General features: G+C 42.2%; 1 protein-coding gene across 1 annotated transcript in view; it reads left to right on the plus strand.

The window, feature by feature from the left end:
* Nucleotides 1-872: 872 nt before the first annotated feature.
* The window catches only part of FAM124A (family with sequence similarity 124 member A), a 40,810-nt gene continuing 14,773 nt past the window's right edge, over nt 873-26,909 (plus strand). The window contains exons 1-2 of the mRNA XM_071570916.1: nt 873-948; nt 12,221-12,252. Coding sequence (XP_071427017.1) covers nt 890-948; nt 12,221-12,252 — 91 coding nt within the window. The 5' untranslated portion in view covers nt 873-889. The remainder of the gene's footprint in view (nt 949-12,220; nt 12,253-26,909) is intronic.

Below are 26,909 nucleotides of genomic sequence, written 5' to 3' on the forward strand. Positions count from 1 at the left end.
TCTGTTTTTGGTTTGTTTGTTTGGCTGAGCAAGATCTTGGTTCCACCTATATGAGTGAATATTTGTATTTATGTAAGGGATGGAGAGAGAGGTGTTCACCTCCAAATACAAAACAAGCAGGCACACATGATATGAACAGAATATAGTAGCTCACCCACAACTTTCCCCTGCACTCCCATGTTACTGATATTACCAGTCAGCTTTCCTACATCAGCATTTCTTCATAGGCAGCATTCAAAATGCTTCTTTTACATCCTTACAGAAACCCTCATGCGATTGGAAAACATCCCCTGCCCGTTTTGGTGTGGAATTTTAATATGGTTCCATTCGATGTAACGAGCAGGTGCCAGGCAGCACTGAGGAAGACTGGAGAAAGCTCAGCACAGTGAAGGACTTCAAATTAAAAGGCGGTAACAGAGAATGTTCCAAAACCGGATGGACAGTGAGGACGTCCATACATCCAACAGCCTCTCTTAACCTCACTGGGTATGGGGCGCCGCACCTTTAGCCCGTCTTTCAAGTGGAAACACTACAGGGATAGAGAGGAGGTGCTGAAGTAGTTTCCGAAATACGAGCCCCTAAAGCCGGTGTCCCGTCGACACGCGTGGATGAAAAGTCTTGCCTGCGGGACGGGGCTGTCTCGATGAGACCGGGAGAGCCGGGCGCTCTCGTCCCCTGGCAGCGGGCGGCGGGAGGGCGGTGGCAGCGGGGCGGGGAGGGAAGGGGAGGGCAGGGGGAGGCCGGGCCGGAGGAGCGGCCCCGACCCCCGGTGGGGCCGGGCACTGCCTCTCGCACACGGTGGCGGCGGCAGAGGCGGGCGCGGCAGTGCCGCTTCCCGCGGCAGGGTAGGGAGGAACGGACGGCGCGCAACTCCCGCCGCGCCGCCGCCATGGACAAGCAGCCCGGCGGCGAGGACGACTGCGTGGACTCGGGAGCGGAGACGGGCGGGTGAGTGCGGGGGGTCTCACCTGCCCCCGGCCCGGAGGCGCGGCGGGGCTGCACTTATTGCCGGCAGCCGTCGCCGAGCGCGTCCCGGCAGCGGAGGGGCTGGTGCTGGGTTCGGGCGGGGAGTTCGTGTCGCGGGCGCAGCCGCCCTGCTCCAGCGGGGGCCTGCGCCCCGGTAGCGTCCCGCTCAGCGCCGGCTCTCCTTGCCTTGCCTTGCCTTTTCTGCTCTCCTCCCATCCCGGGGCTGGCGCTTCGCTGTGACCCACGGGGAGCGCGCCGGCCGCGGGACATCACCCTGCCGGGGCAGTCCCGGGGAGTTCGCGTACCCCTTCGGTGGAGCAGGGAAAAGGTCCCTCCGCCCTCCTGCTACACAACGGCAGGAAGGCACGGAGAGATCCGGGCATGGGCTTTAGGTTTGAGCTCCAAATCACATTGTGCTGCCTCAGCGGTGGGGGCCCTGCGGACTGTACACGCACTGGTTAGGGCTTGGTGCCGGACCATCCCTCTATCCCAGCAACAGTGCAGATGATAGTCTGGAAGGATGCCCAGCTATCTGTGCTGTGCTTCGGGCAGTGACACCCAGACAGCATCAGGCAGAGACAGCTTACTCCTCAGAACCAGTAGAGAGCCACCTACGAAATCAAGTTAGTTTTGTAGGCACCCTGAAATTGGGTTGCTGTTGTCATGGTACTTGTTATGATACTCAGCGTGCTAGCCTATGAAGTGCTGTAAACTTTTCTAGTAGTCATATCAGAGATGAGGAGAAAGACTTTTTTTTCTGATTTCATGACTGTGCTGCCAGAGATGTTCTGTGTTTGTTAGTGGATTGCTTCTCCTAAGTTCATGGAGTCACAAGGACGATCCACGGAGCGCACCATTTAGCTTGCACCTTCAGCCCATCTCTGTGGGAGGGAGGGGGAAATGCTTTCCAGCCTGACCAACATGCTGCTGCCATGGCATCTTGTCAGGCATGACACTGAGCTTTTGCTCCTTCTCTGGCTCCAGATGGGCAAAAGGAGGTTGCATGCTCCTATTAAGGCTGTTCTTTCCTGAGTCTTCAGTGTCCTCCCTTCTTGGTCTCTCTTGTTTTACATGAGTCAAGGAGCTTGGAGAATCTCCTTTGGCCTGACTGTTGCAAAACTGTAAAGTTAATTCTTTGCACAGTGATGTTGAGAGCGCCCAAACTCAAGTAGCAATATTACAAGTGAAAAACAAAAAAAGGTGAAAATGGAATATGGTAATCCTGTTCATACATCCAGTTATTAGTTCAAATAAGGTTTTTTATCTCTTTTGTAGTCCGAGAAGTTAAGGACTTTTTCCATATCCTTGTATTGTGGGCACACCTAAGGGTGAAAGTCATGTGACATGAACTTTAAGTTATAAATCCAGCCCTCTTTTCCAGATATTGGTTAGTCTGCTTTGGGGAACCGGGGTAGCAGGAGGACAAAGTAATCAGTAAAAACTCATGGCTGGTTCAAAGTTTAAAAAATCCTGGATGGGCCAAGTCACTCTTAATTTGCTGTGTTTCTCTGGGATAGAAAACCCCGGGTTTCCTTGGGACAGGCACTTGGAAGGATTTGACCCAGCTGGCAGCATAAGCCTTTAGACCTCAGTGACCAGCATGGCAGCTGCCTGTGCCTGGTGTTGAGGAGGTGCTAAGTCTGATGATTTCATTAAGCATCTCTGCCCCATGCTTGACACTGGAAGCTATAGGTTGGTGAAAGGGTCTCTGTGAGGAATTTGAACAATGACATGTGGCAATAACTGCAGTGCTTTGCACTGGCGTTTATTTTGAAAAGCAATGGGTCTCTGCATTTCAATTATTATTTTTAGTTCTGTTTAGCAGCTATGTAACTCTGATAAACACTTTGCGTATGTCTCTTTCACAATGTTTATGTTTCAGCTTTCTTACCAAACCAACTGTTCGCAGCACTTGCTTTTTCCTCTTACCAGAAGATCCGCTATTTGCTTTATCTCAGTCCCATCACAGCTATTGCTAAATTGCGCTGTTTTCCATTTTCTCCAATTACTCAATGGTTAAAACAAAATTCATTAACTATTTTGAAGTATAGCCATCATGCTCTGAAAATATAAGGAGTAACAACTGTCAGAGTAATTCAGTAACAGTTTTGCTTCGAGTGCTTCCTTTCTGTCACCCAGGGTACAATTGTGGATAGTGACTGTAGTAAATCCAGGCACTGCAAGCCCTTGTCATCTCAATGATTGTAATGATGTGTGAGGTCTTCTACGGATCCTGTGCTGCTGAAGCTGCTTACAGCAGCTAAACAAATTGAACATATCAAGTACCCCACAGGGCATATGTTGCTTAAGGTTTTGTTGTGATTGCCAACCACAAAAGTAGGAAAAACTCTGTGCTAACGGCAAGATCAATTACGATTTGAAGACTTCATTTTCCTAATCCTTTGGAAAATATCTTCCTCCTGCTGTATTTGCCCTGGTAAATAGGGTTGGCAACGAGTCTGCTGAACAAAAATAGCATATTTTGAGTTCCTGAATCCAATAAGAATGGATTGAGCTGTTGTTGCCAAGTCTCTAAATAAAGGGTATAGAACATATAAGCCAATTAGTTTATATTGGCTATTTATTAATGAGATTTGAAATTGTTTGTCCATCCATGGCGTGAGAAGCTTTGCCTGTACAAATTGTATCTTCTCAGGAAACATATTCTGGGAGGGTTTAGTATAAAAACCTTATTTTATCTGCTACTGAAAACTTTTAGCCCGGAAGTATGGATGACAGCGCTTTCTCTGCTAATAGGTTTAGTGGATTTGTGCTATAAAACCTGACACTTTAGGAAGAGAATAGTCCGTCTTTGGTCTTTTATTAGAACCCAAACAGAGAGGAAAAACAAGTGGAAGAAAGATATTGAAGGGAGGACAAATACATACATTTACACAACTGTAGTTAACTGGGAGAGAAAAGCAAACAAGCAAGAAAAAAATAGGAGTAAGTTACTTAAAATTAATTGTAGAAATCTGAATTTTAAAATTTTATTCATTTTACAAGGCATGCAAATGTGGTTATTCCACTGTATTTACTCTCAATAGCAGAGCAACGGGTTTTGGGGGCTAAAACACCCAAGACAACAAACTAAGACAATTTTTGAAGTTGTTAAGCATGCCTAATTTTGAACCAATGAGACAGATTCTTCTGCCATTCATATCAAATGCAAAGCATCAGCTGCCTTCACTGTATTCAAGACAGATATCACAAGTGACACAATGTGAATATGGAAAATGGGTAGTGTCTCAGATCTGAAGTTCTTGATTTTTTTATTCCTGAACTTTTTATTTGATAATGTTAGTTCTGTTCAAGGATTGCTTCTACAGGAATGCTGTCCCCTGTTTATCAAGCATACATTAAGCATACATTAAGCAAGCATTAACTGAGCATAACACTTCAGTGAGATAGCTGGCATTAGTGCATGTTACAGCATATGTTACAATTCCCAGCAGAAATTTACTTGTTCACTTAGACAGCTGTAAGAGCCAATGTCTTACAAGGTTTGCACTTCAATCATTAGCTTACTGATTGTCTCAAAGTTTGCCTAAACATGTAGGGTTTTTTCCTCACTTTAAAGTTGTCTAAAGTTTTGAGAAGTTACAACTTTTAATTTACTTGAATTTGCAACTTTTCTACATATTTCAGTTACTTTCTGGTTAGAGTTGATATTCACAGTCCTTTACATTTTCTTCTGTGGTTTTATTCCTCAAATTAATTTTGCAGAGATTATGTTGATTTTTTGACTGTGCTGTACTTGTTTGTTGGTTTTCCTTATGGCTCTTACTAGCTGCATGTGTGATCCTGTCCAAAACACAAGTTATTTGAGCCTCTGTTAATTTATCTCTTAACCAGATGAAAAGTCCTTTATTTGTTGCAGTTCTGTAAAATGTGTGAGATTCTAAAGCAGAAAATACAACTGTTAGTAGAAGACAAGACAACCTATATAAAAAGAAAGGTAATATTTTACTTCAAGGTAAGAGTACTGTAATTCATATGTGTCCTCAGTCAGAATGGATTGCTTAAATTATCAGATGGATAGTTGTTGAATGGTTGGGATGAGAGATTATTTTCATGTCTCATGTTTCTAGCTTAAAGGAATTCAACACTTACAACTTTGTTATCTGTATGGTAGACTTTCAAAATGACCTATCACTTTCTTGTCACATAGTTCATCCACCTGTGAGAAACTCTCAGGAACACAAGCTAAGGCCTGTTTTTTTTTCAAGGCCTATTTTTACCTTGGGACTTCTTTGGGTTTTTGCCGAGCCTTTCACTTTATAGAGGCCCATCAGTCAAAATATGTTATGATACTCAACTTGTCTCTGATTTGACATTCGAATAGTGTGAAACTGAGCTGTTTGTCAAACATTGGGGTTGAGGCACCATTTCTAACCAGATTTACTCACTGGAGTGAAGCTGTTTGGTTGAACCTTAGGGCAGGCATACCTGCTAGTGCCTTACACTGGGACTAGGCACTGAAAGCAGGATTGAAACAGACTTTAAATCATGTTCTGGTGGCCATGACCTCTGTGCTGACAACCCTGATGGCTAGGTCTCAGCAAGCAGTGAGGTTCACCTTAGCTAACTATAACTGTGTGAACGTCTGATGCTTGGTATAAATTAGGCTTTTTCTGGTTTTGATTAAGAGAACCAGGACCTCAGGAGGATGACTGGCCCAACTTTGGATGTGTAGATACATGCCACCTGAGTCCTGACCTGTCCGTCTGGAAGTGCTTTGTGAATGAGTGGTCAGCGGGATGCACAAGCAGTTGTGCTTACTAAAGCACAGAGTGGTCCTGCCTCATCAGGTGCCCTTTGGAAGATTGCAAACAACCTGTCATCCTTAGATGATGATGATGATGATGATGATGATAACATTACTGTTGATAGTAAGCTCCTGAGTATAGTGGTTAGAGCTGCATTATGGGAATCCACCATCTGACTTTATCACTCTATTAGAAATCCAGAGCATGGAGTTTTGAGGCTAGTGGGTCTGAGTTATTCCATTTGTCATCTCAGTTACACAAGTAGAAGTACAGTGAAGGTAATAGATTTGCACTGGACTGGTATTATTGCAGCAGATTGTAATCCGACCTACAGCAATTTGGTGTGAAGAAACCCAAGATGGAGCTACAAAGCCAAATCTTCTAACTTATACACAGGGCTTTAACTGCTTTAAGATACTCTCCTGTGCTCTATGAAGCACTTTATGAGGGAGACATGGCAAAAAACCTGTTAAATACAGCTCTTAATATGAAACAGTGAAATATGCAACAAGAGAAGGCATGGGAAATGTGAATCTAGCAGATGCCATTCCGTCAGTCCTAGGCAAGCAAAGGATGCAAACAGCAGAAGAGGTTGTAAACTCTGAGCTATTTAATTTCAGGGTGGTGGATTAAGGAGCCCTGGCAATGGAGACCATGGGCATATTGGGGTGTTGAATGTTACAATGACTTGAGACCTGTTTGTTGCACACAGCAGACTGCCTTGTGGAAGTGCTGGACAGTTCAGAAACCTTCGTTCCAGCCATCCCAGTGCATTAAACAGCACATAGGAGTGTCCCTGAGCAGCAGGACAGAGTTGTCCATATTGTTGAATACTTAAGATGGTTGATGGCACCTGTTTGGATGGGGCCATCTAACTCTCTCCAATGTCATTCCTGAGTCTGTTTTACTGCGGGCCAGGGACTTGTTTTGCCACATTACCATAGTTCAGGGATCATTCCCAGCAGACCACTTGCCAGTATGTTTTGGAAGGCAAGAGGTTTTAATGGTACAGGTGCAGATGGTATTGTGGTGGTTGGCATCAGTCCCAGTCAGCTCTCTTGGTAATATTTGTCTATTACCGTAGCTGTCAGTGTTGTAGCTGTGTTAAGGTGATGCTGTGCCACAGATGATCACTGTGCCAAACGAACCCATTCACAGAACAATGCTGGTGTAGCTACATTGCTTGTGTAATTCAGAGCTGTAATATAGCAATGTTTCTTACCCAAAGAAACAGGTTTAGTGTGTTCATATACCCTACTCATATACCCTGCTGATGACAGCAAGCTGGGAGGGAGTGTTGATCTGCTGGAAGGCAGGAGGGCTCTGCAGAGGGATCTGGATAGACTTGAGAGATGGGCTGATTCCAATGGGATGAAGTTCAATAAGGCCAAGTGCCGGGTCCTGCACTTTGGCCATAACACCCCCCTGCAGTGCTACAGGCTGGGCACAGAGTGGCTGGAGAGCAGCCAGGCAGAAAGGGATCTTGGAGTACTAATTGACAGGAAGCTCAACATGAGCCAACAGTGTGCCCAGGTGGCCAAGAAGGCCAATGGGATCCTGTCCTGTATCAAAAATAGCGTGGCCAGCAGGACCAGGGCAGTGATCCTTCCCCAGTACTCTGCGTTGGTGAGGCCACACCTTGAGTACTGTGTTCAGTTCTGGGCCCCTCAGTTCAGAAAGGATATTGAGGTGCTGGAGCGGGTCCAGAGAAGAGCAACAAGGCTGGTGAAGGGACTGGAGCACAAGCCCTGTGGGGAGAGGCTGAGGGAGCTGGGATTGTTTAGCCTGGAGAAGAGGAGGCTCAGAGGTGACCTCATCACTGTCTATAACTACCTGAAGGGAAGTTATAGCCAGGTGGGGGCTGGTCTCTTCTCCCAGGCACTCAGCAATAGGACAAGGGGGCACGGGCTCAAGCTCTGCCAGGGGAAATTTAAGTTGGATATCAGAAAAAAATTCTTTACAGAGAGAGTAATCAGGCGTTGGAATGGGCTGCCCAGAGAGGTGGTGGATTCACCATCCCTAGAGATTTTTAAACGCAGATTGGACGTGGCACTGAGTGCTATGATCTAGTAAATGGACTAGAGTTGGACCAGGGGTTGGACTCGATGATCTTGGAGGTCTTTTCCAACCCAATCGATTCTATGATTCTATGATTCTATGATTCTACTCAGTAACTGCAAGCTGCACTAGCAGCTACTGACTGGTATGCACCGGGATGCTTCCCTGTCTTGGGTATTTTCTCTGTATCACTAATCAGCAACTAGCAGTGCACACAGATCTCACAGGATTGCTCAGGATCTTTTGTGCTCCTGATGCTTTTACCCTCTCTGGTAGCACACAGTTGTGATCCTTCATTGGTGCTAATGGGAACTGAGGTCTCAGCTTTATCTCAAGCTTCTGCTTTCCTATATTAATGTCTCTTCATATCTTCACAGCTCCTCTTTGCTGGTGGGATGATCATTGAGGAGAAATTCTTTGAAGACTGATGTGTTTTTTGACTGATCTATGAATGAACCTTCCTTTTCAGTACCTCACACAGTTTCAACACCCTTTTTGATATTTTTTTCTCATTAAAAGAACAGTCCTCTGTCTGTTGAATTTCTGTCCTGAATGTCTCTTTCCTTTTATTTATAATCTAACATCTCTCAGAGGAAATAGTTTGCTGTGAGACCATGTAATTAGCCGGGAACCTCTGAGCCCCACTATGGCTGCAGTCGGTCACCATTAAAGCCCATGAGGGCTTTACTCTTGAGTTAGCCTGTTGGGAAAATCCTTTTCCAAAGGAACCAGTAGAAGCTGATACTTGTGATGTTTAAAACAGGATTGGGAAGGAACAAAGTAGTTTGATGTCCAGAGAGCCTATATGCCCCAGGAAATGTTTATTTCAGTATTTAATTTTTCTAATGTGTGATTTTATCAAAGGGAATGTTTGTTGTACATACCAATCTAAAAACCTTGGAAGACTTAATACTAACTTCAGAATTTAGTGTCCTACATAGCTGACTATAATAAAAAAAAGTTTGTAAACCACTTACCAAAGCATGCCATGAATCTGAATGGTTTGTGATAATGTTTTCAAAATATTAAGGATTTTACTAATACTGTTATTTTTGTTCTCAAGGACTAGATAAAAGTCAAAGAAAAGAGTTGGGGGGAAGACAAAAGGTGATTCAGGTTGCCCCTGGGAGCACACAGAGAAACTCATATTCATCCCATTTGGTTTTAGACATGTGACCAAGGGGCCCACATTAGGAATGTGGCTTCTGTAGTCTTCTTCACTAGACAATAGCTAGAGAGACACATACTTCAGACCCCTCTTCTTATTGACAGTGAAGGCAGCTTAGGGAGGGTACAGTCCTCATTTCTGTATCTGAGGTTGACATAAGCCTCTGAGCTTAATTATCCTTTTTTAATTATGTGTATGTCAGTTATGCAACAAACATGAATTAAATATCAGCTTGAACCATATTAGAATTATTAAAAAAAACCAACACCCAACACAATTCTAAAGTCTATTAAAATATGTCTGTGCAATTAGTCTCCAAGCACACTGTTGTCTCCTCCTTTTTCATTCCCCATCTTTTTATTTTTCCTCGTCTCATTTTTCAAGTCCTGTATGTACATAGACCGCTTCTCCCTCAGGACTGATTAATTCTCCATGTCCTATAATGTGCCTGCAGCACCTTGGGATAATAAAATAACAGTGTGAAGTAATGGAATGCTGCTACTATTTGCAGTAAGCCAAAGACAAAACGTTGTCTTGCTTCTATCTGAAACACAAGCAGTGCAGATTCATTTTGAATTAGCTGCCAACTGCTGAACACAGATACACTGAAGGACAGCCCCAGGCTGTTTTCAAACAGAAGTGCAGAGTACATGAATCCTTGCTTGGGATGCTTGGAGGCAGCTGCATGTATATTGCTTGCCTCTAGGGTTATGAAGAGCGACATGTTACACAGTTTTCACACCCTTCCAAATATACATGGTGCCAAATAACACTGACGTGACTTGCTGCTGAAAATACTATGCAGTTGTATAGCCTGCAGTTGTATAGCACCTTAGCCAACTCCAGGGTTCACTTCACCTTGATTCCTGCCCAGAGCTGGACAAGTGATGTGTATATTGCCCAGCAGGAGGAAAAAGGTCTCCTTCTCTGCTCATGTTTATGTGTTAAAAAGATAAATTACCTGTGGGTAGAATTGACTTGTTGAGGTTTAGGGCTTGATATGCTTCAGTGATCTCTGATCTAGGAGGAGCTCAGTAAAGCTTGGGGCGAGGGATTTACTGCTGATAGTGGGCACAAAGAATGCAGAATTTATGATCCACAAGGACATTTGGCAGAACTCCCAAGATAACAAAGAAAACTAACAAAGCCAACTCAGCAACTGTGCAGAAATCAGCTCTAATTGGGTAGAAGATAATTCCTGCAGGAGGAGATTGTGGCCATGGACTCATAGCCCAGTGAAGAAGAAACACAGTGACTCAAAAGCAGAGAAAGATTGAGCATGCAGAATAATTAGGCTGAGAAGCGAGAGAATCTTTTAACCAATCGAAGGTAGAATACTAATTAATAAGAGAACTAAGTAACTTGTAGCAAATGAACCGTGATCTCTTTGTGTACTAAAATGTATGAATGGTGTGAAGTTTTGATGATCAGGGAGCCAATCTGCTGTGGGTTACCACCAGCTCGCTACTTTGCACAGACTAGAAGAAAGATATGAAAATACCTCAATTTGGTGTTTAAACTGGTGCTGGAAAACAATGTCATTACTACCCTTGCCTTTCCCAGCTACACAAAGGTCCTGGGGAGATATTGGTTGAGGGATAGCACTTAATTCATGAAGAAGGTGCTGTATAATAGGTATTTTTGGTGTGACTGACAGTGGCTACTGATGACCTAGTCCTGTGGTCTCAGCAGCTCTCTCCTCAGCATTGCCCAGATCTTTTCCAAAACCTAGGATAACCTCATGGTAACTGGTGATATTGGTGGATCTCTTTTCATGAGTATTATGAAAAATTCAGATTTCATTGGTCATCTTGCACTGATCCAGCAGGATTGGCAAAAAGACTTGGGGGTAGTTCTCCATGGTCTTTCTCACCTAAACCAACAGTCTTGGCATCTGATCTGCAGAATAAAGGAGTGGTATGCTCAGGGCTGTGAAATATGAGGGTGATTGTAATTGCTTTGTTTCTTCAGCAGAGATATGTCCATATTAAAACCAAAAGCAGATACTATAGATAGGTGGGATTGATGTTCGTTATTCCCTTGGATGCCTGAGAGCCTGGAGTATGAAGGCATCCTGAGAGTATGCTTAGATGGTATCTACTTCCACACAAATATATTGGTAGTCAAGGCTCATATGGTTTCCTTAACTAATAGCAATGTTGCAAACTTGCTGCAGTTAGTTATATAAAAAAGGCATTTAGGTTTGAATCCAAAGACTGTGTTACAGCTCCCCGAGCACTTTGCATGTTATTTTCCGGGCACTGCAGTGCATACGAGCAAAGTGTTAGTTGTGGCAGAGTGCTCTGGTGAGTGGAATGTGTTTTGGGGACCCTACAAGTGGGACTGTGTGACTCTGAACCCCAAACCCAAACACTCAGAAGTCACAGATAGGGTCTCAGAAGTGGATTTTTAATTTTTTTAAAATATTCAGTGATGGCATATTTTCTTTACCTTAGTGTTTCTGAATCTTCAGGACATAAATGGGCTATGTTTTTATCAGCCCAGCATGCAGTTTTCAGGAGTTTGAGGTTAATGCAGCTGAAAAATTAATAACACTGTTGCTCAAAATACTTAAGTGGTCTAAGGTGCTCATGGATAATCCAGTATGCACTGAACTACAACCAGTGGGTGTACGGTTTTATTGAGAGATGTCTTGAAGAGGAAAATCGTTTCCCAGAGCAAAAAGCTTTGTCATCTAAATGTTTATATTTTGGCACTGTTGGGTTTTTTCCCCTGCCATTTGCAACCAAAGAACTATGAAAATTCTGCTTTTCAAATGGAGGTCTTTTAAAAAAACCAAACCCCAACCAAACAAAAACCAAAACCAAAACAAACAAACAAACAAAAAAACAAACAAAAAAAAGATAATCTGCAGAGCAGCATTTAGAGATCATAAAGTGAGGAAGGTGAGGAGCTGTCTCCAAGTCTAGTAGCCTTCTAGTCCTAACCTGTATCTGAAGCAGACTGTTTTTTCCTTATGGAGAGTCTTCTAACCTGTAATTTTAGCAACTAAAGTAGCATGAATGCCCTAGATAAAACCCTTATTGTTTTACTCACTTTGCTTGCATGTTTTCAAAATTCATGTGAGATGCCAGTTTTTCTTTATCAGTGTTCACAACCCTTTCCAGTTATTCTCTTAGCACAAAAATAATGCTAAGTGGGCATTGAACTTTTTTAATATGCAGTGTGTGGTATGTTTAATAATTTTTTCATCATCTCTTTCTGATGTAATTTTCTAACTAAAATCTTTGTCTTGCAGGTCTGAATACAGCCGTATGTCCTCTACCAGCAGTGAGTATAACTTCGAGATTTTTTTAAGACAGATTCTTGTGGTTTTTATTTTTCTGCTTGCTAATAATTGTTAACATCAACCTGGTGTTTCTTACGGAGTTCGGTTTGACACAGTGAAGCCCTCCTTCCTTCTCTTCTTGGATCTGTGTCTAGAAACAGTATAGAATTAAACTGATTAAATATTTATGACTGAAAACATGCCATGTGTAAAGTTATAAACGTTGGAGCCCACTAGAATGCAAGGGAACATAAGAACAAAATCTGTAGACGGTGTGTGACCAGTATGAATGGGCCCGCCAGCCCAAGGAGTTTGCAGTGATGAATGTCATTAGAGCTGGGGAACGCAGGAATAATTGAATGTTTTTTGTAAGCTGATGCCAACGAAGCACTTCAGAGCAAGTTTTTCTTTGATTTCAAGGATGGTAGGTGTTCTAGGTGTTCTAGTAAGTGTCAAAATCTTTCTAGATATTTACAATAGCCAGGTGAATTTCAGGTTCTCCAACTGATAGAAGATGAATTTTGGTGTCTGGATTATTTTTCATTTATTTTTCCCTAATGCAAAATGTCAATTTTTTTTTAAGGAACAAGGAGCACTTTTTCAGTCCCCTTTCTACTCACTCCCACCATTTCCTTAGTTGTAGGACATACTGCATCTGCAGCACTTTGAAATGCAATAATGCTTATCCATGCATGGCTACTAGTATCTCTTTCTTGTCAAAGTGCAAAGTGATTCACACATAGACATGAGCTTTATTTCTGCCAAGCAAGCACATCAAAAATTCATAGATGACAAACACCATGAAAATCAGAGGGGAAGAAAGCTGTCAGTTTTTTCTCATTCACACATTCTGGCTGAAGAATGGAGAAGGTTATTTTCTATCTCCTATGGTCTCCAGCGAAGGGTTTTTATTGATTTCAACAAGAGCTGGATCAGACAGGTTTTGTAATGTCTGGCTCCTGAGCTGATATGACTAGCAGGGAACTTACTGTCTTTCCTCCAGCTGCTCAGAGTGTATGTGAGTGTGAGTGTGTCTGAGAAGGAGAGAATTTAGTGCTACTTATTCCAAAACTCTGTTGTTTAAATAGATTTCTGGATTCCCACTCTCAGACATAATTTTTTTAATGATTGAGAGCCAAAATCCAGGCAGTCAACTTCTCTGTGATAGTAAAAGCATATTGGGTTTGACTGGTTACACCAGATGTGTGCCCCACCACTCCCTCAGCTCACCATTTTGGATGATGGCTTGGGGAATACACTGCCAACTTCTTCCTCTTTTTGGGTGATGACTCCTAATTATTTGCCTAATAGAGGCAGACAAGTTCAGAAGACAAGCTGTAAGTGAACTCATTTAAAAGTTTAGTTTGGATTCCTTACCAACTTTGCATGATTGCTGCACATTTGCAAATAAAGGTAACAAATTACATTTTAAGTATTTTTAATTAAATGAGCTGTTTCCGAGGGAATTTTTTTGTTGCGTGGCAACTATAGTGTGTCATGTTGCTGTGGTCATCTCAGTGTCTCACTAGCCACGCTGTCCAGTATATGTGTGGGGATTGCAGTTGTGTTTCAACACCAGTAATTTGTCAGTACAAGAAGATATCATTTCAGCAAAGACACAGAAGTTCAGGAGAAAGGCCAGTCTGCTTTCTCTTTTCTGCTTCCAAGGAAAATTATACTGATACAGCTTCACAAGTAGCCCTTTGAGTGGTTTTGTGGTTTTGGTTTGGTCAAACAGTGCAAGAGTAGCACATAAAAGAATTCCAGTAAAACAGAAATATTTTCATGTCAGAGGCTGGTAGTCAGTGAGTACATAATGCATTTAAAGAAAAAATATAGGGAGAGAGAGACTGGGAGTAAAAGATGGTTGAACCTTCTAATTTCTTTGGGATAAAGATTCAACAAGTGATATTTGCAGTACAGAAAGCAGTCTAGACAATGATGATGTTAGGCCCTAACATTGTCATGAAGCAAGCTGTTGTAAATTAAGAAGCAAACAATCTCCATTATCTACAGCTGCTTCATCTGAAGCTCCTGTTCTAAAGAACTGGAGTTTATCTAAACCATAGGGATTACAGGCTGATTTGGTTTTGCAGGGGTCTTACTTGGTTGTACCAGTGAGGCTCTGATTTCAGTCTTTAATAAATGAATAATCTTTTAAATTACTGGATGAAGTCCACTGGACAACAGTTTTCCACAGACAAGCCATGAAAAGCTTAAGAAATATTTACCATGTGAATTGCCTATGGCTGCCTATATCACAACAGACGAGCAAACTGCAGGACTTTGCATCAGTGCAAAGGTGTACAGGAACCCTGCACCCCTCAGATGAGAAGTAGAATCTCATTGGCTGCTATACAAGAGTGGAAGAATCATTCTGTACATGTGTTTATTTCCAGTGCTTTTTTCCCCTAAGCATGTGGCAGCAGGTATCGTGTATCACTTCAGCCATTCAAAGGCTGCCTCGTGGATGGGTTGGACCTTGGGTCTTCAGTGACTTCTCATTTCTTTTCCTCTTTGCCTTTGTGTCCCAGCTTCAAATAACCAAAAAAATGCTTTTCGCTGGCAGCATTCATCTGGCGTTTGTGGTTTTGTACAGGAAGTAATTTGGCGAAGAGTACCAAAATTTCCAGAATGTGGGTATTTCTGCAAAAAAATGCAGCAACTATCTGCCTTGTGGGCTCTGGCTGTTGTCAGGATGACTGTGTGCCATTTTGCCTTTTCTTATTGAGTAGAGAAAAAAAGCCACTCAAATCTGTCTGCTGGATGCTACATTTTGAAGTATTACAGCTTTCAAAGGTTTAGCAGTGTGATTTCAGTGAAATTCTACTTATCTTTTTCTGAATTCTGGTGTATAGTCATTTTTCCCTTTGTTCTTTAGGAGGAAATGTGCTTTGTCTTAAGATATTTTGCCTATTGGTGTGCTCTTCATTAATCTAGGAAATACCTCAACCTTCTTTTTCTCATATTTTGAATTACCTATTCAATTGTGGTTTTCAGTTACCATTAGGGATCCCTAATCCTATATGAGAGAGAATTATGCTAGGCACTTTACACCCACAGAAGAGACCTTTACCCAAAGAGCTTAATACCAAAATATAAAGACCATAGTTGGCATATGGATACAGACAGTTGGAATCACAAAGAAATAATTAACTAGTGTTGGTTGGATAAATAAGCAACATTCTCTGTACATCATCATTTTAATTATCTTCTGATTGCTTTGAGCTATGTGTTTCAGGGATGATTTTTGGCCAGGGAGGAGGGGTTTTGATGGGGGCTGCTTATTACCTCCTCTTCATAATCTTTGCGTTTTATGATAATGGCTCTTCAGAAAGACGCAAACCAGAAGTGGACATTTTGAAGCATGACTTTTGTGATTTTTAGTATTCACAAAAGATGAGAGGAAATGCCTCAAATGGCACCAGAGGAAGTCTGTGTTAAATATTGGGAAAAATTTCTTCACTGAAAGTGTGGTCAGTCATTGGAACAGCCTGCCCAGGGAAGTGGTGGGGTCACCATCCCTAGAAATGTTACAAAGACATGTGGATGTGGCCCCTGGGGGTGATATGGTTTACAGGTGAACATGGCAGTGGTGGGTTAGTGATTGGACGGGGTGATCTTAAAGGTATTTTGTAAACTTAATGATTCTATGATTTGAAATACTCCCTATCTGGTCAGCTCTGGAGCAAATATAACCAGGTTGTCTTGGAAAATAATGGTGGAATTGACTTTATTTGCTGGTTTTTTTGTTTAGCTAGCCTGGATACGCATTTGTATACCAGTTAAGTTGGTAAATGAAACATAAAAATGGTCCTATGGGATAAGATGCAAGTTGGTGGAAGAGTTAGTGCATTTGAAATGGCATGAAGTAGTTCACGTTGTGATCCTCAGTGAGGTAAAGGGCTTGTCGCTCACTTGCTTTGCAGTTGGGAAGCTGATAATACACCTTCCCCTGCTCCTCTGCCTTTCTTTTAGTGACTAGGAAACAGTTGAGTCCTTCTGAGGTGTTTTTAGGTTGTTCATATTCTTCAGTGGCAAACCTAAGAGCTGGGATATTAAAATGTTATTTCTATGTTGCACATATCCATGTTCCTAACCCATGGAATTTCACCCACTTTCTGATTCTAAAAATGAAGCACAAGAAAGTTTGATTTGGCAGATTTAAAATACGTGGGTTACTGAGCATGTTTCTTTTTAAACAATTTTCTGTCTGATACTATGCTATGCTAGTATAAATTCAGATTTTTTTTTGAGATTTGGTCAATGTTTGGTCAACATTTCGTCAGTGTCACCTGCATCAGCTCCCTGGGCTGTGACCCTGTGGGAAGTCCTGACTAGAGAAGGCTCCTGCCAGAACCTGCAGAGCTTTGGAGAGAGGAACCCACACTGGAGCAGGTTTGCTGAGAGGACTTGTGACCCTATGGGGGCCCCACCAGTCTGTTCCCGAAGAACTGCACCCTGTGAAGAGGGACCCACATTGAAGCAGTTCATGAGCTGCAGCATGTGGGAAGGACTCATGTTGGAGAAGTTCAGGGAGCAGTGTCTGCCGTGGGAGGGATCCCACACAGGGGAAGGACAGCTCTCCCTGGGGAGGAAGCAGCAGCAGAAATGATGTGATGAACTGACTGTAACCCCCATTTTCCATTCCTCTGAGCTACTGGAGGGGAGGAGGGGGAGAATGAAGAATAAAGTTAAGTCCAGGAAAGAGGAAGGAGTGGGGAGAGATGTTTTTGAGGTTTGTTTTACTTCTCATTATACCACTTTTACTTGGATTGGTAGTCAATTCAACTAATTTCCCAAAATCAAGTCATTTTTGCTTGTGACAGTAGTTGGTGACTGATCTTAACTCATAAACCTTTCATTCCATTTTCTCTTCCCTGCCCAGCTGATGGGGGTGGGGGATGGGGGTGGGGTGGGGTGGGGGATGGGGGGGGGGGGGGGACAGAGCGACTTTGATGGGCACTCAGTGTCGAGCCAGAGACAAACCACCACAAGATGCCTTGTAGCAAGAGCATCCAGAGAAAAGGCTTCCTGTCACTTTTGTATAATTTCAAACTCTGTCTGTCTTCAATGAACTGTTAAAGATGATAAAAACTAACAAGAAGCAGGAATGGGTTTGATCAGGGCTTTGAAAAATCTGTCACAAAATTTGAATTGCATAATATGGTAGCCTAGTTTTATTTAGGTTAGTTCGAACTAATTTTGACCTAGGCACTGCTGGACTGAATATTTTCTAAGGCTGTTTCTCCAAACAATGTGATTTAATGAGTGTAAGGATATAATTGTGTTCTTTTATTGCTATACAAAGATATACTGTAGTATATATTGAATCTTATTTCCATAGAGAACTGAGATGCTTTTACAATGGCTGGAAATGAGCTCTATTAAATACAACAGTAAAAATAATTTACAGTGGGCTTGCCAGCATTATGCTGCATTTCCAGAAGGTGTTATTATAAAATGAAGACTAATTAAAGTATGACAAAAAATGCAAGAGGAAATTGGACCCAAATCATGTAGAGTCTTAGCCTGCAGCATCTGTCAGTGTTTCAGATTCAGGTGTTCTATATAGTAGTGAAATCTGAAGTGTCAGCTCCTGTGTAAGATACATCTGTGAAATAAAATACATCTTCTGCATATCTTGCCAGGCCTGTGTTATACTGCCAGGTGTAAAGAACAATGCTGATTCCCACTGTGGATGGGTGAAGAAGGAAAGTGTGTTACCTGCCACCTAGCAGTCTTTGGCTGTGCAAAATGTCTTTATGTAGCTGCTTGTCATCAAATTCCACCATGGTGAAGGACCAAATACTTGCATACAGGATAGTAAAATGTAGTAGTGAACCACAGAAAGTTAAGGTTGTAAAGTATCTCTGGAGATGAGGTACAGTCTTGCGTAAGGGCATGCACAAAAGAATGTGTAACTTGAAATCAAACCTAGATTTGATTTTTGCATGCCAGATGTGTGATTGAGCACAGACATGCCATTCTCCTTGTAATGACTGAAGTTCCTGTTTGAATTGGTACAACTTGGAATAACCCATATATCTCTGTTTTCTTTAAAATTCAGAGTTTCACTCTTGTGGATTATTTAGCATGCACCAAGCTGTGTGTCCCATGGTTAAATTGCTTCCTACTGGCTTAGTGTTAGCTTGGGATTTCTGTATCAAGGGGGCATATGTGTACCCTAAACAGTTACTGGACCAGAGCTATCAAAAATTGTTTTCAGTTGTTTTGTATAGTCTTTTCTGACCATACCTAGTCAGAGGTTTTTTCCTATCATATAGATACAGCAAATGAAAACTGATTATTATAAAAGAATAATGTGTATAGATGACAATCTGATGGTTTTTAGCTCCTTTTTTAAGTGCACATAGTCATAATCAAAACCATATAACCAAATATATCCTCTTTTTTTATTACCAAGAATAATTCAGAAACATAGGAAATCTTTGATAGACTGAGCTATTGAGTGCCATGCAGTTCTAGTAAAAACTTACAGGAAATATTTCAGAGAAAGTTAAATTGGATCATTTGGTAATGTGGGTTAAATTTCCCTCTGTGGAAGTGTTACTGCTGCTGTCCCAGAAAACCACAAGGAGCTAGGCAGCCATTTAATGGGTGTTTTACCCTGAGAAATGGGTTGCAGGAAAGATCTTGGCATTCTGAGTTCAGCTGGTACAGTGATGAGAATGATCTGGAAATTATTGTTAAAGCCCAAAGAGGGAAGCTAAAAACATAAATCTGTCCCATGGCAACTTCTGACTCAGAGGCACTGTTGGGGTAGAACAGGAAAAGTCATCTGAGTCACTGAGTCAAATAACAAAACACTTGTGAAGGCTGAAGCTATTAAGGCAATTTCTACTAAATGTACACTTTTTGGACAATGTCAACCACAAGTTTCCTCATTTTATGGCCATAGCACATTATCGTGGTGTATTTCCTTTAATTGGAACTTTCAAAAATAAATAAGTAACGTTTATTTATGCAAGCTCGCAGGAGAGCTGGGACAATTGGTAATCGATGCATGCCCAATTCTAGGGCAGTAATGTCTTCTACATACCTTGTATTTGTTGGTACAACATACTTGTTGATTAGTAGTTCAGGAAAAAAAAATTGTAATTTCTAAAAGGTTCGTAAAATGTTTACTGGGTGACTCCTGGCTTCCACCATGTGGGACCAGCATGAGCACTGACAACAAAGCATCCCTTCTATTCCTGCTTCCCTTTTCCATCAAATGATATGAAGTAGATATTTTGAGCCACACACTGATGCCAGCTGAAAGGTTTATGAGATGCAAGCTTTTTCCACTACAATCAAGTCCAAATAGGTCCTTTGCTGTAATGTTAATATTATTCATTGTCTGTAGAGACACAAAAGTAGGCAATGCTTGACCATGCCTTGGGATTTGATCCCATATTTTCTTTAGACATGTCTTGAGTGTGGATGGTTTTTTGTGGCTTCTGCCTGCTGTCTGGCTTTTATCTGCCGCCTCTTTGTGATATCAGGAAGATCTGTGCAAAAGCGCAAACTGATTAAAGGCAGAAGTCTGCCTGAAAATTAACATTTTTAGCAAAACCAGTTTTCTGACTGTCACCAGAAGACACAATCCTTATTACTCCTTGTCTGAGGGCTTCTTTTCAGTATGTTCAGCAAGCTCTTTCAACTTGCATCTAGACCTGACACGTGGAAGCCCTGGAAACACTTAGCTGGGAATAGTAGGGGGACGAGTGCCAGCAGTAAAGTCTTAAATTGTTTTAAGCCCATCATAAAATCACACTCTCAGTTAACTAGAGTACATTGTGTGCGGTATGGAGCTCATTGTTGGACCGAATCTGTTAGCTGCTCAAGTGTACAGTGTTTCTTGGGGTTCTTTTTAAGGCAGTGTTCTTTCTGCCCTTTTATAAAAACCATATTTTTGAAAATTTCAGCTTTACATAGGAGTTGAATTTTAAGAAAACACAATGCCTATAATCAAAGGACTTTAAAAAATGTGGTGTTGGATGGAGTTTGTAAAGCTTTTGATTTACTGGTGGTTGCTGATGGGAGTTTTACTGAATTACTACACATTGCAACTCTGTACAGAATCTGGTATTTATACCAAAGATCGGTGTCTGGGTTCTTGCCAAGTACAATGATCCCTGTCTTTCTTTAGGAAGATTTTATAATTGGGAAGGACATACATCTTTGCAAAACTTTTCTAAAGGGGAAATCTGCAGCCATTTGGAATACTGCTTCCTTTGTTTCACTTTCAGGCCCTTTTCTCTCCCCTCCCCCTCCTAAAAAGTGAGGCGATTTTTTTTCTTTTTAATTCTACATACAATATAAAATAACAATAAAATTATTTTCATAGTTGAGCATTTATAATTAATGCACCTCCCATTATTTCTCCACTGGACTGAATTTAGCAGCAGTATAGGTTGTTACATGAAGTCCCATGTTTTACCCAATGGTGCAGGTTCCTTGGTGCATCCCCAAACTCACTGGGGCAAATCCTCCAAGCAGCAGCTGACTGTGGTGCTTCAGTTCCCCGCTCAGGACTCTCTGATTACACTTTCTTCTATGTTCCTGAATGACACAGAATGGCAATTGCCAGCTGTTTTCCACAGATCAGGAATACTTTTCAGGATATCAAAATAAATTTACCTTGCTGTTTCTCTTGTGGGTGTTGTGTCTCCTGTGAGAATTAATCTCTGCGTGATGAAGCCATTTAGGCCCTAGATAGGCAAATGGAGGTAGATTGTGGCTTTTGAGTGAAGACAGCTGCAACAGGAAAGACAGTGTGAAGATGCCAAATCTTCTGAATCTGTTTTTGGCATGGATACATGTGCAGACTGAGACACCAAAACAGCTCGCAAATTGTGGTGAACTGTGTGGGAGGGAAGAGGGGAAATTACAGCAGTTTACATCCAGGAGAATATCTGTAGAGTACACCACCATTTTGTGGTTCTTGCTTTTCAGCAAGTTAGCTTTATCTCTGGTTGAGGAGAGTACTCAGGGTTTCAGTGCTCTCCAAAGGCTAAGTAGATGATAAGGTTGTTGGCTTTTTAAATTGAAATTCTTATTTTTCTAATACTGCTCTTGCCATTGTAATATAAGGTGCCAGCAGCATATTCTGAGGGAAGAAAACACCAGGCAGCAAGAATAAAGGAGCTCATGGAAAAGACCGCAGTGTTGGCAGAAAAAGCCTCATATTGGGGGGTGTTCATGAGGAATTGCCAAGCAGTTTGCTTCCTTGTAACCATGGTGTGAACACACCCACTGTAGGTTCCTAAGTTTGTCTGCATGAAGATCCCATGCACCATCTTCTCAGTTTGGAGTCTTTTTTTTTGCTGGATGCTTAATATACCCTAAGCGAAACCTCTGCTTTGACATGCGTATAGGCTCCATAAAGCCTAGGTCGAATACACAGGCACAGGAAGAAGGCTGTGGGCTGGAGACATGGGGTTACACAGCCAGAAACACAATGTGACAGTCTCATCCCTTTATTTTTAGCCTGTTTCTGAAGGGAAACGTGATGTGAACATGCATCACCTTTCTTCACAGAGACACTGAATTCCTACAGGTTTCATTGGAACTGAATGAAAGGCAGTGGGGCAAACTTTAGTCTCCATGGAGAAAACAGACTCTAATGTGAGTTCAGGTTAGCTCTTTTCCTAGCCTGCAGCTGGACAGTGAGCCCACAGGCAACACACACATTGCTTTATACCAAGCATGAACTGTTTCCTGGCTGACAGGTAGTTAGGGGTAAGTGACAAAGCTGGAGTACTGTGAATGAAGAGATGAGCAGAATGGGCACTGAGAACATATCTGTGACCTAAGGAGTGACTCTGACTCTTTGCCTTCCTATGAACAGTCAGCAGCCTGACTAAAGGAGCCAAAGAAGTTGGGTTTGGAGGATGTAATGGAAGATAAGGTAATCACATAGTTCAAGAGATTTTCTTCCAACACTTATCACAAAAACACTCCTCAGATGTTGACAAGACATACAATAAGATAAGATATTAGAACAAGAATGGTCTTCAAGATATGCACATAGGCCCACAACTTAGCCTCCATTTTAGCTGCATAGATGAGACATCCAAGATGGAAGTGTGTACACTGGAGAGTGATGGGCCTTATCTGAAGGTTTGATTCTGTCTCTCACTTTGGACTCCCAAGGGAGCCCAGTCCAGCCAGCCTCCTGCTTGGAGGGACATCTTTCAGGTACCTAACTTTCCTAGGATGACTCTGCACCACAATAATTGTGATTCCTGTAAAGAAGATGGGGGCCATATGGCTCTGAAGAGGCTGAGACAGAAATCTTGGCACCAAAGACCATATGACTGCAAATGGGAGAGTGAGCATCAGTGCTGTTGCATGATCAGTGTAGGATGTGTAGCTACACAAATGCTCAAGCCAACAGAAGGGAGTGGGCAGAAATTCATGGAAGGTGAAGAAAGGGAAGTGAAGTGAGATGGCCCCTTTCAACAGCAGTTTAAGTTGATCATGCAAAGTTACCCTTAGGCAGGTCTGGGGAAGGTAACTTGTTGGAGAGGAATAATAATTCACAGGAGCTGTAGCACAGTGGGGAATTTCAGCAGTAGCTGCACCATCTACATTATCTTTGCTTGGTCATGCAGGGTGACTGTGGGCATTACTCTTCAGTTTTTTATAAGATTCATTCCTTCAGGGTTGGTTGCATGCTGCACACTAGGGGCAATGACGCCTCCTAAGACTGTTCATATTAATGTGTCAGAGAAGGCATTTTATCTCCATCAGACAGATAATGGGCTTAAATTTTGAGCTTTATTTTTGTTCTGTTGTTGTTGTAGTTGTACAGCAACTGAAGGAGCAGACTGACCATTTTGCTATGTTTGCCTGTATGCTGGTCTGCTGTGCATTGTCTATACTACCTTAGTACAGATGGAGGAGTGAGCATTCTGACACTGTTGTCTCCATTGCAGAACACTCAACTGCAGCTCCTCAGGAAAAGGCAGCTCTGAGGGGAATGTGAAAGAGGTTTCTGCTCTTGGCACTGTGTCCCCTTTCTTCTTGTTTCTAAACATCCTTCATGAGTTTGAGGTGGTGTGCAAAGCAGGGCATGTTGAGAAGCACATTATCTGGCAGTCCTGCATTTGTCAGATGCTATTAAACAGCAGGGAAGGAGAATGGAGAAGCTGGTGAATCTGTCACATTCTGCTTATTCAAAAGATTATTGATGCTGCATAATTCATCAGAGCATGACCTAACAGTGGGTTCTGCTGCCAGAGGTGTCCAGTTACTGCTTCTGTTGCAGCTACCCATAAAGTGATGCTTCTTGTTTATGAAAATAGCCTCTGTCTTTGTGTCTGCTCATGCCTTTCAATTAGTACACATAAAATGGTCAGTCTTGCCTTGAACTCAGTTAAAAAGTGAAGATCCTGAGAAATGCTACCATTTTGACATTTCTTTGTGTTTTGAAATATGATTGAAATAGGAAAATATGGACATTTTTTGTGCAACAGAAGCCCTGGGAAATTTCAATTGGAAATAATATAGTGCTTTTTTTCTGACATTCTTTATACAGTGTTTGGGGTTCTTTTACATTCCCACAGTTGAAATATTTTGATTGATTAACAATGAGAAAAAATACACTGATCTGTAATGTTCAATTTTGAATTATTTCATTACTTCCTGATAGCAGTTACATCCTAATAATGAAGTACTGCTGGATGGGAGTTGCAGTTCAGAAGCTTGGCACATGCACTCTGACCCTCTCATTGCCTGATTTACATCTCTGGTACTGCATTGTGCAATTTAGTCAAATGAAACTTGAAATCTTACTGCTTGATGTAGCACTGAAAGAATCTGGTCTGTACAAAATAAGGGATGTTCAGGTGTTGGTTCCCATGAAGCAGCATGCTGCAATGGAAAAATGGAAGTTAGTGTTCCAGTGTCCAGATTCTCAATGCAATATTGCAGGCCAGCAAAAAAAAAAGTCAAGTATTTTTAAGTTTGATATTTCCTGACTAGAAGATTGAAAGTATAGGTGGCTACAAAATTGAAAATGTCTGCCAAAGTCTGGATGTGCTTTTTCCTGTGCACAAACTGGGGCCAGGAACCAGTCTGCCTAAAATCTTTCTTTTTTACAAACTCAGTCCTAGCTCACATACTTACCAGGTTTGCCTAACTTTCTAGGTAACTCTTCATTAAATACCTCCTGATGAGACAGAAAGGTCTTTAGGTTCGTACCTTGTTTTACCAGAAGGTTTAGGGGAGACATTTCAGGGAGAGAGGTACTTCAAATCCTTCCTAAGCTCTGCTCTGGGCTGAGTTTAGTCCGCTGGAGAAGCCTGAAAAATCAGATCTCATCAAGACTGCTGAAGGTGACTTCTCCTGAAACAAAAAAGGGTTTGAAGGCTGCTCCTAGAAGGACTGATCTTTGTTCAGGGCAGCTCCAGGGGAAATGCAACCTGGGTCTGTCATGGTATAAAAGAGGGACCAGACTGCCAGGTCTTAGCCAGAGTTTTGCTGGAGCAATCTGTTCAAAAGAACCAGGGCGAAAAAAACCAAATGAAAGCAGGAGATTTTTCTAACCTAGGTTTTGCAGGTGGCATGGAAGAAAACTCTAGAGACATTTTGTCTCTTGTGTGGTTTTAATGTTAAATGGCTGTGTATTCCAGGAAGAAGGATTGTTAGCTCCCATTCCCCATATTTGCAGACGGGTCTAGCTGCTTCTCAGCTGCTGGGTTTGCTGACCTGATGTTACACTCACTTGTGCCTGCTTTGGGCCAGGAGCCCTGCCTTTCTGGCCAGTTGCAGCAACAACAGTGTTACCAGATATATGAGTGTCTTTGGTATCTCTCAGGGATGGTGGCTGCCCCCTCAACCCACCGTAAGGGAGCAGAGCACTTAATCCATTGCTTCCCACTTCACCCATGGGTATTTGTATTACCAGATCATAGAATCATATAAACATGTAGGTTGGAAGAGGTCTATAAGATCATTGAGTCCAACCATTAACCCAGCACTGCCAAGTCCACCACTAAACCATGTCCCTAAATGCCACATCTACACATCTTTTCTTTCGATACCTCCAGGGATGGGGACTCAACCACTTCTCTTGCAGCCTGTTCCAAAGCTTGACAATGCTTTTGGTGAAGAAATTGTTCCTAATATCTAATCCAAGCCTCCACCGGTGCAACTTGTGGTCATTTCTTCTTATCCTATTGCTTGTTACCTGGGAGAAGAGACCAACCCCTGCCTTGCTACAACCTCCTTTCAGGTAGTTGTAGAGAGCCTCCTTTTATCCAGGCTAAAAAACTCCAGCTCCATCCCATCAACTACTCCTCCTAAGACCTGTTCCCTACACTTTTTACCAGTCCTTGTTTCCATGGCCATCCAACTAGGCACCTCTGGCCAGGGAAGGGCTGGACAGCTCTGGATATCAGAAAGGTTGTCCTCTGCAGGCGCTGCTGTTCCCTACAGAGGGAGGGGGGAGGAAAAGAATGAAGAAAGCAAACCATCCTCCACAGGTTTTTCAGAGGTACTGCCTCTCTCCAGGCCCACAGCAGGAGATTTAGGCAACAGGTACCTGTCTTGTCTGTCCCCAGGTGAAGGAGTTTCAATTTCAGAGAAGTCCTACCAAAATTAGATAGCTGCCACAGACAGACAGCTTCTTGTCAGATTGTCTTTCTCATTATAAGGTTGTGGTTTCTGGGCAGAGAGAGGAGGGAAGGAAGAACCACAGGGCAAGACTGCCATTCAGCTTTGCAGGACTTTCTTTTATCTCTGCTCAGCAGTATCAGATCAGCAAGAAAATAAAAATAATACATAGAGAAGAACCCATACAAAGCTCAATCATAAAATACCAGGCCACCTTCCACTTCCAGCTTTAAGACATCGGGTGTGACAGCCCCACAGCATTTGGGCTGACTGCTTTAACCTCTCATGAGTGGTTAATACTACCTAACACAGGAGTGAAAAGTTCAGAAGTGTAAAATACTCTCTCAATCCTGGTAGTAATTACCTCTTAGCAAAGTTAGCGATTTGCCAACTCAAAGAGAACTAATACCCTTCTGTCATAGGAAGGGGGAAAAATGTAACAGCTATGAGAACTGTGAAGCTTATTTTCAAATAGATGCCTCAGCATTTTGATATTTTCTGTGGGATTAACTAGTAACACAGGAAGGCTAATACATATGCAGAGCTTTCATTTGCTTCTGTAACAATTTGCCAGGGGCAAATTGAACTGTGTCATGAGAAATGGTGTTGTTTCCCCTCCTTCCTTGTCAGATGAAGCGAAAAGACTTGTTAGTAACATAGAAACAATTTGCAACTTGAAGTCAGGTCAGGGAAAGTTTCTTCTTGCCTCGTATTTTTGCTTTTCTAAAGTTTCTCTTTTTCTTACCCAACTAGAAAGGGCTGCCATTTTAGAAGCACAGAAGCCACATAATGAAAGGTGTAAAAGCATTGCAGTAAAAGCATAACATAAAACAGAACTGAAGCTCTTTCTCTCTTGATCTGTTACACTTTTTCCCCTTCAGCTTACTTGCTTCTAGCTCAAAAAAAAAGATGATTTGCCCTATTCTATGTATAACCCCAGCTCCTCACGATGGCTTTGTGCTGTGCCTCTGAGGCTGGCTCTGCAAGCATCTGGTGTTGATGGGCACAGGCAGCGATGACTGCAGAATACTAA

The sequence above is a fragment of the Pithys albifrons genome, chromosome 1 (genome assembly GCF_047495875.1).
Source record: "Pithys albifrons albifrons isolate INPA30051 chromosome 1, PitAlb_v1, whole genome shotgun sequence".
Lineage (NCBI taxonomy): Eukaryota > Metazoa > Chordata > Aves > Passeriformes > Thamnophilidae > Pithys > Pithys albifrons.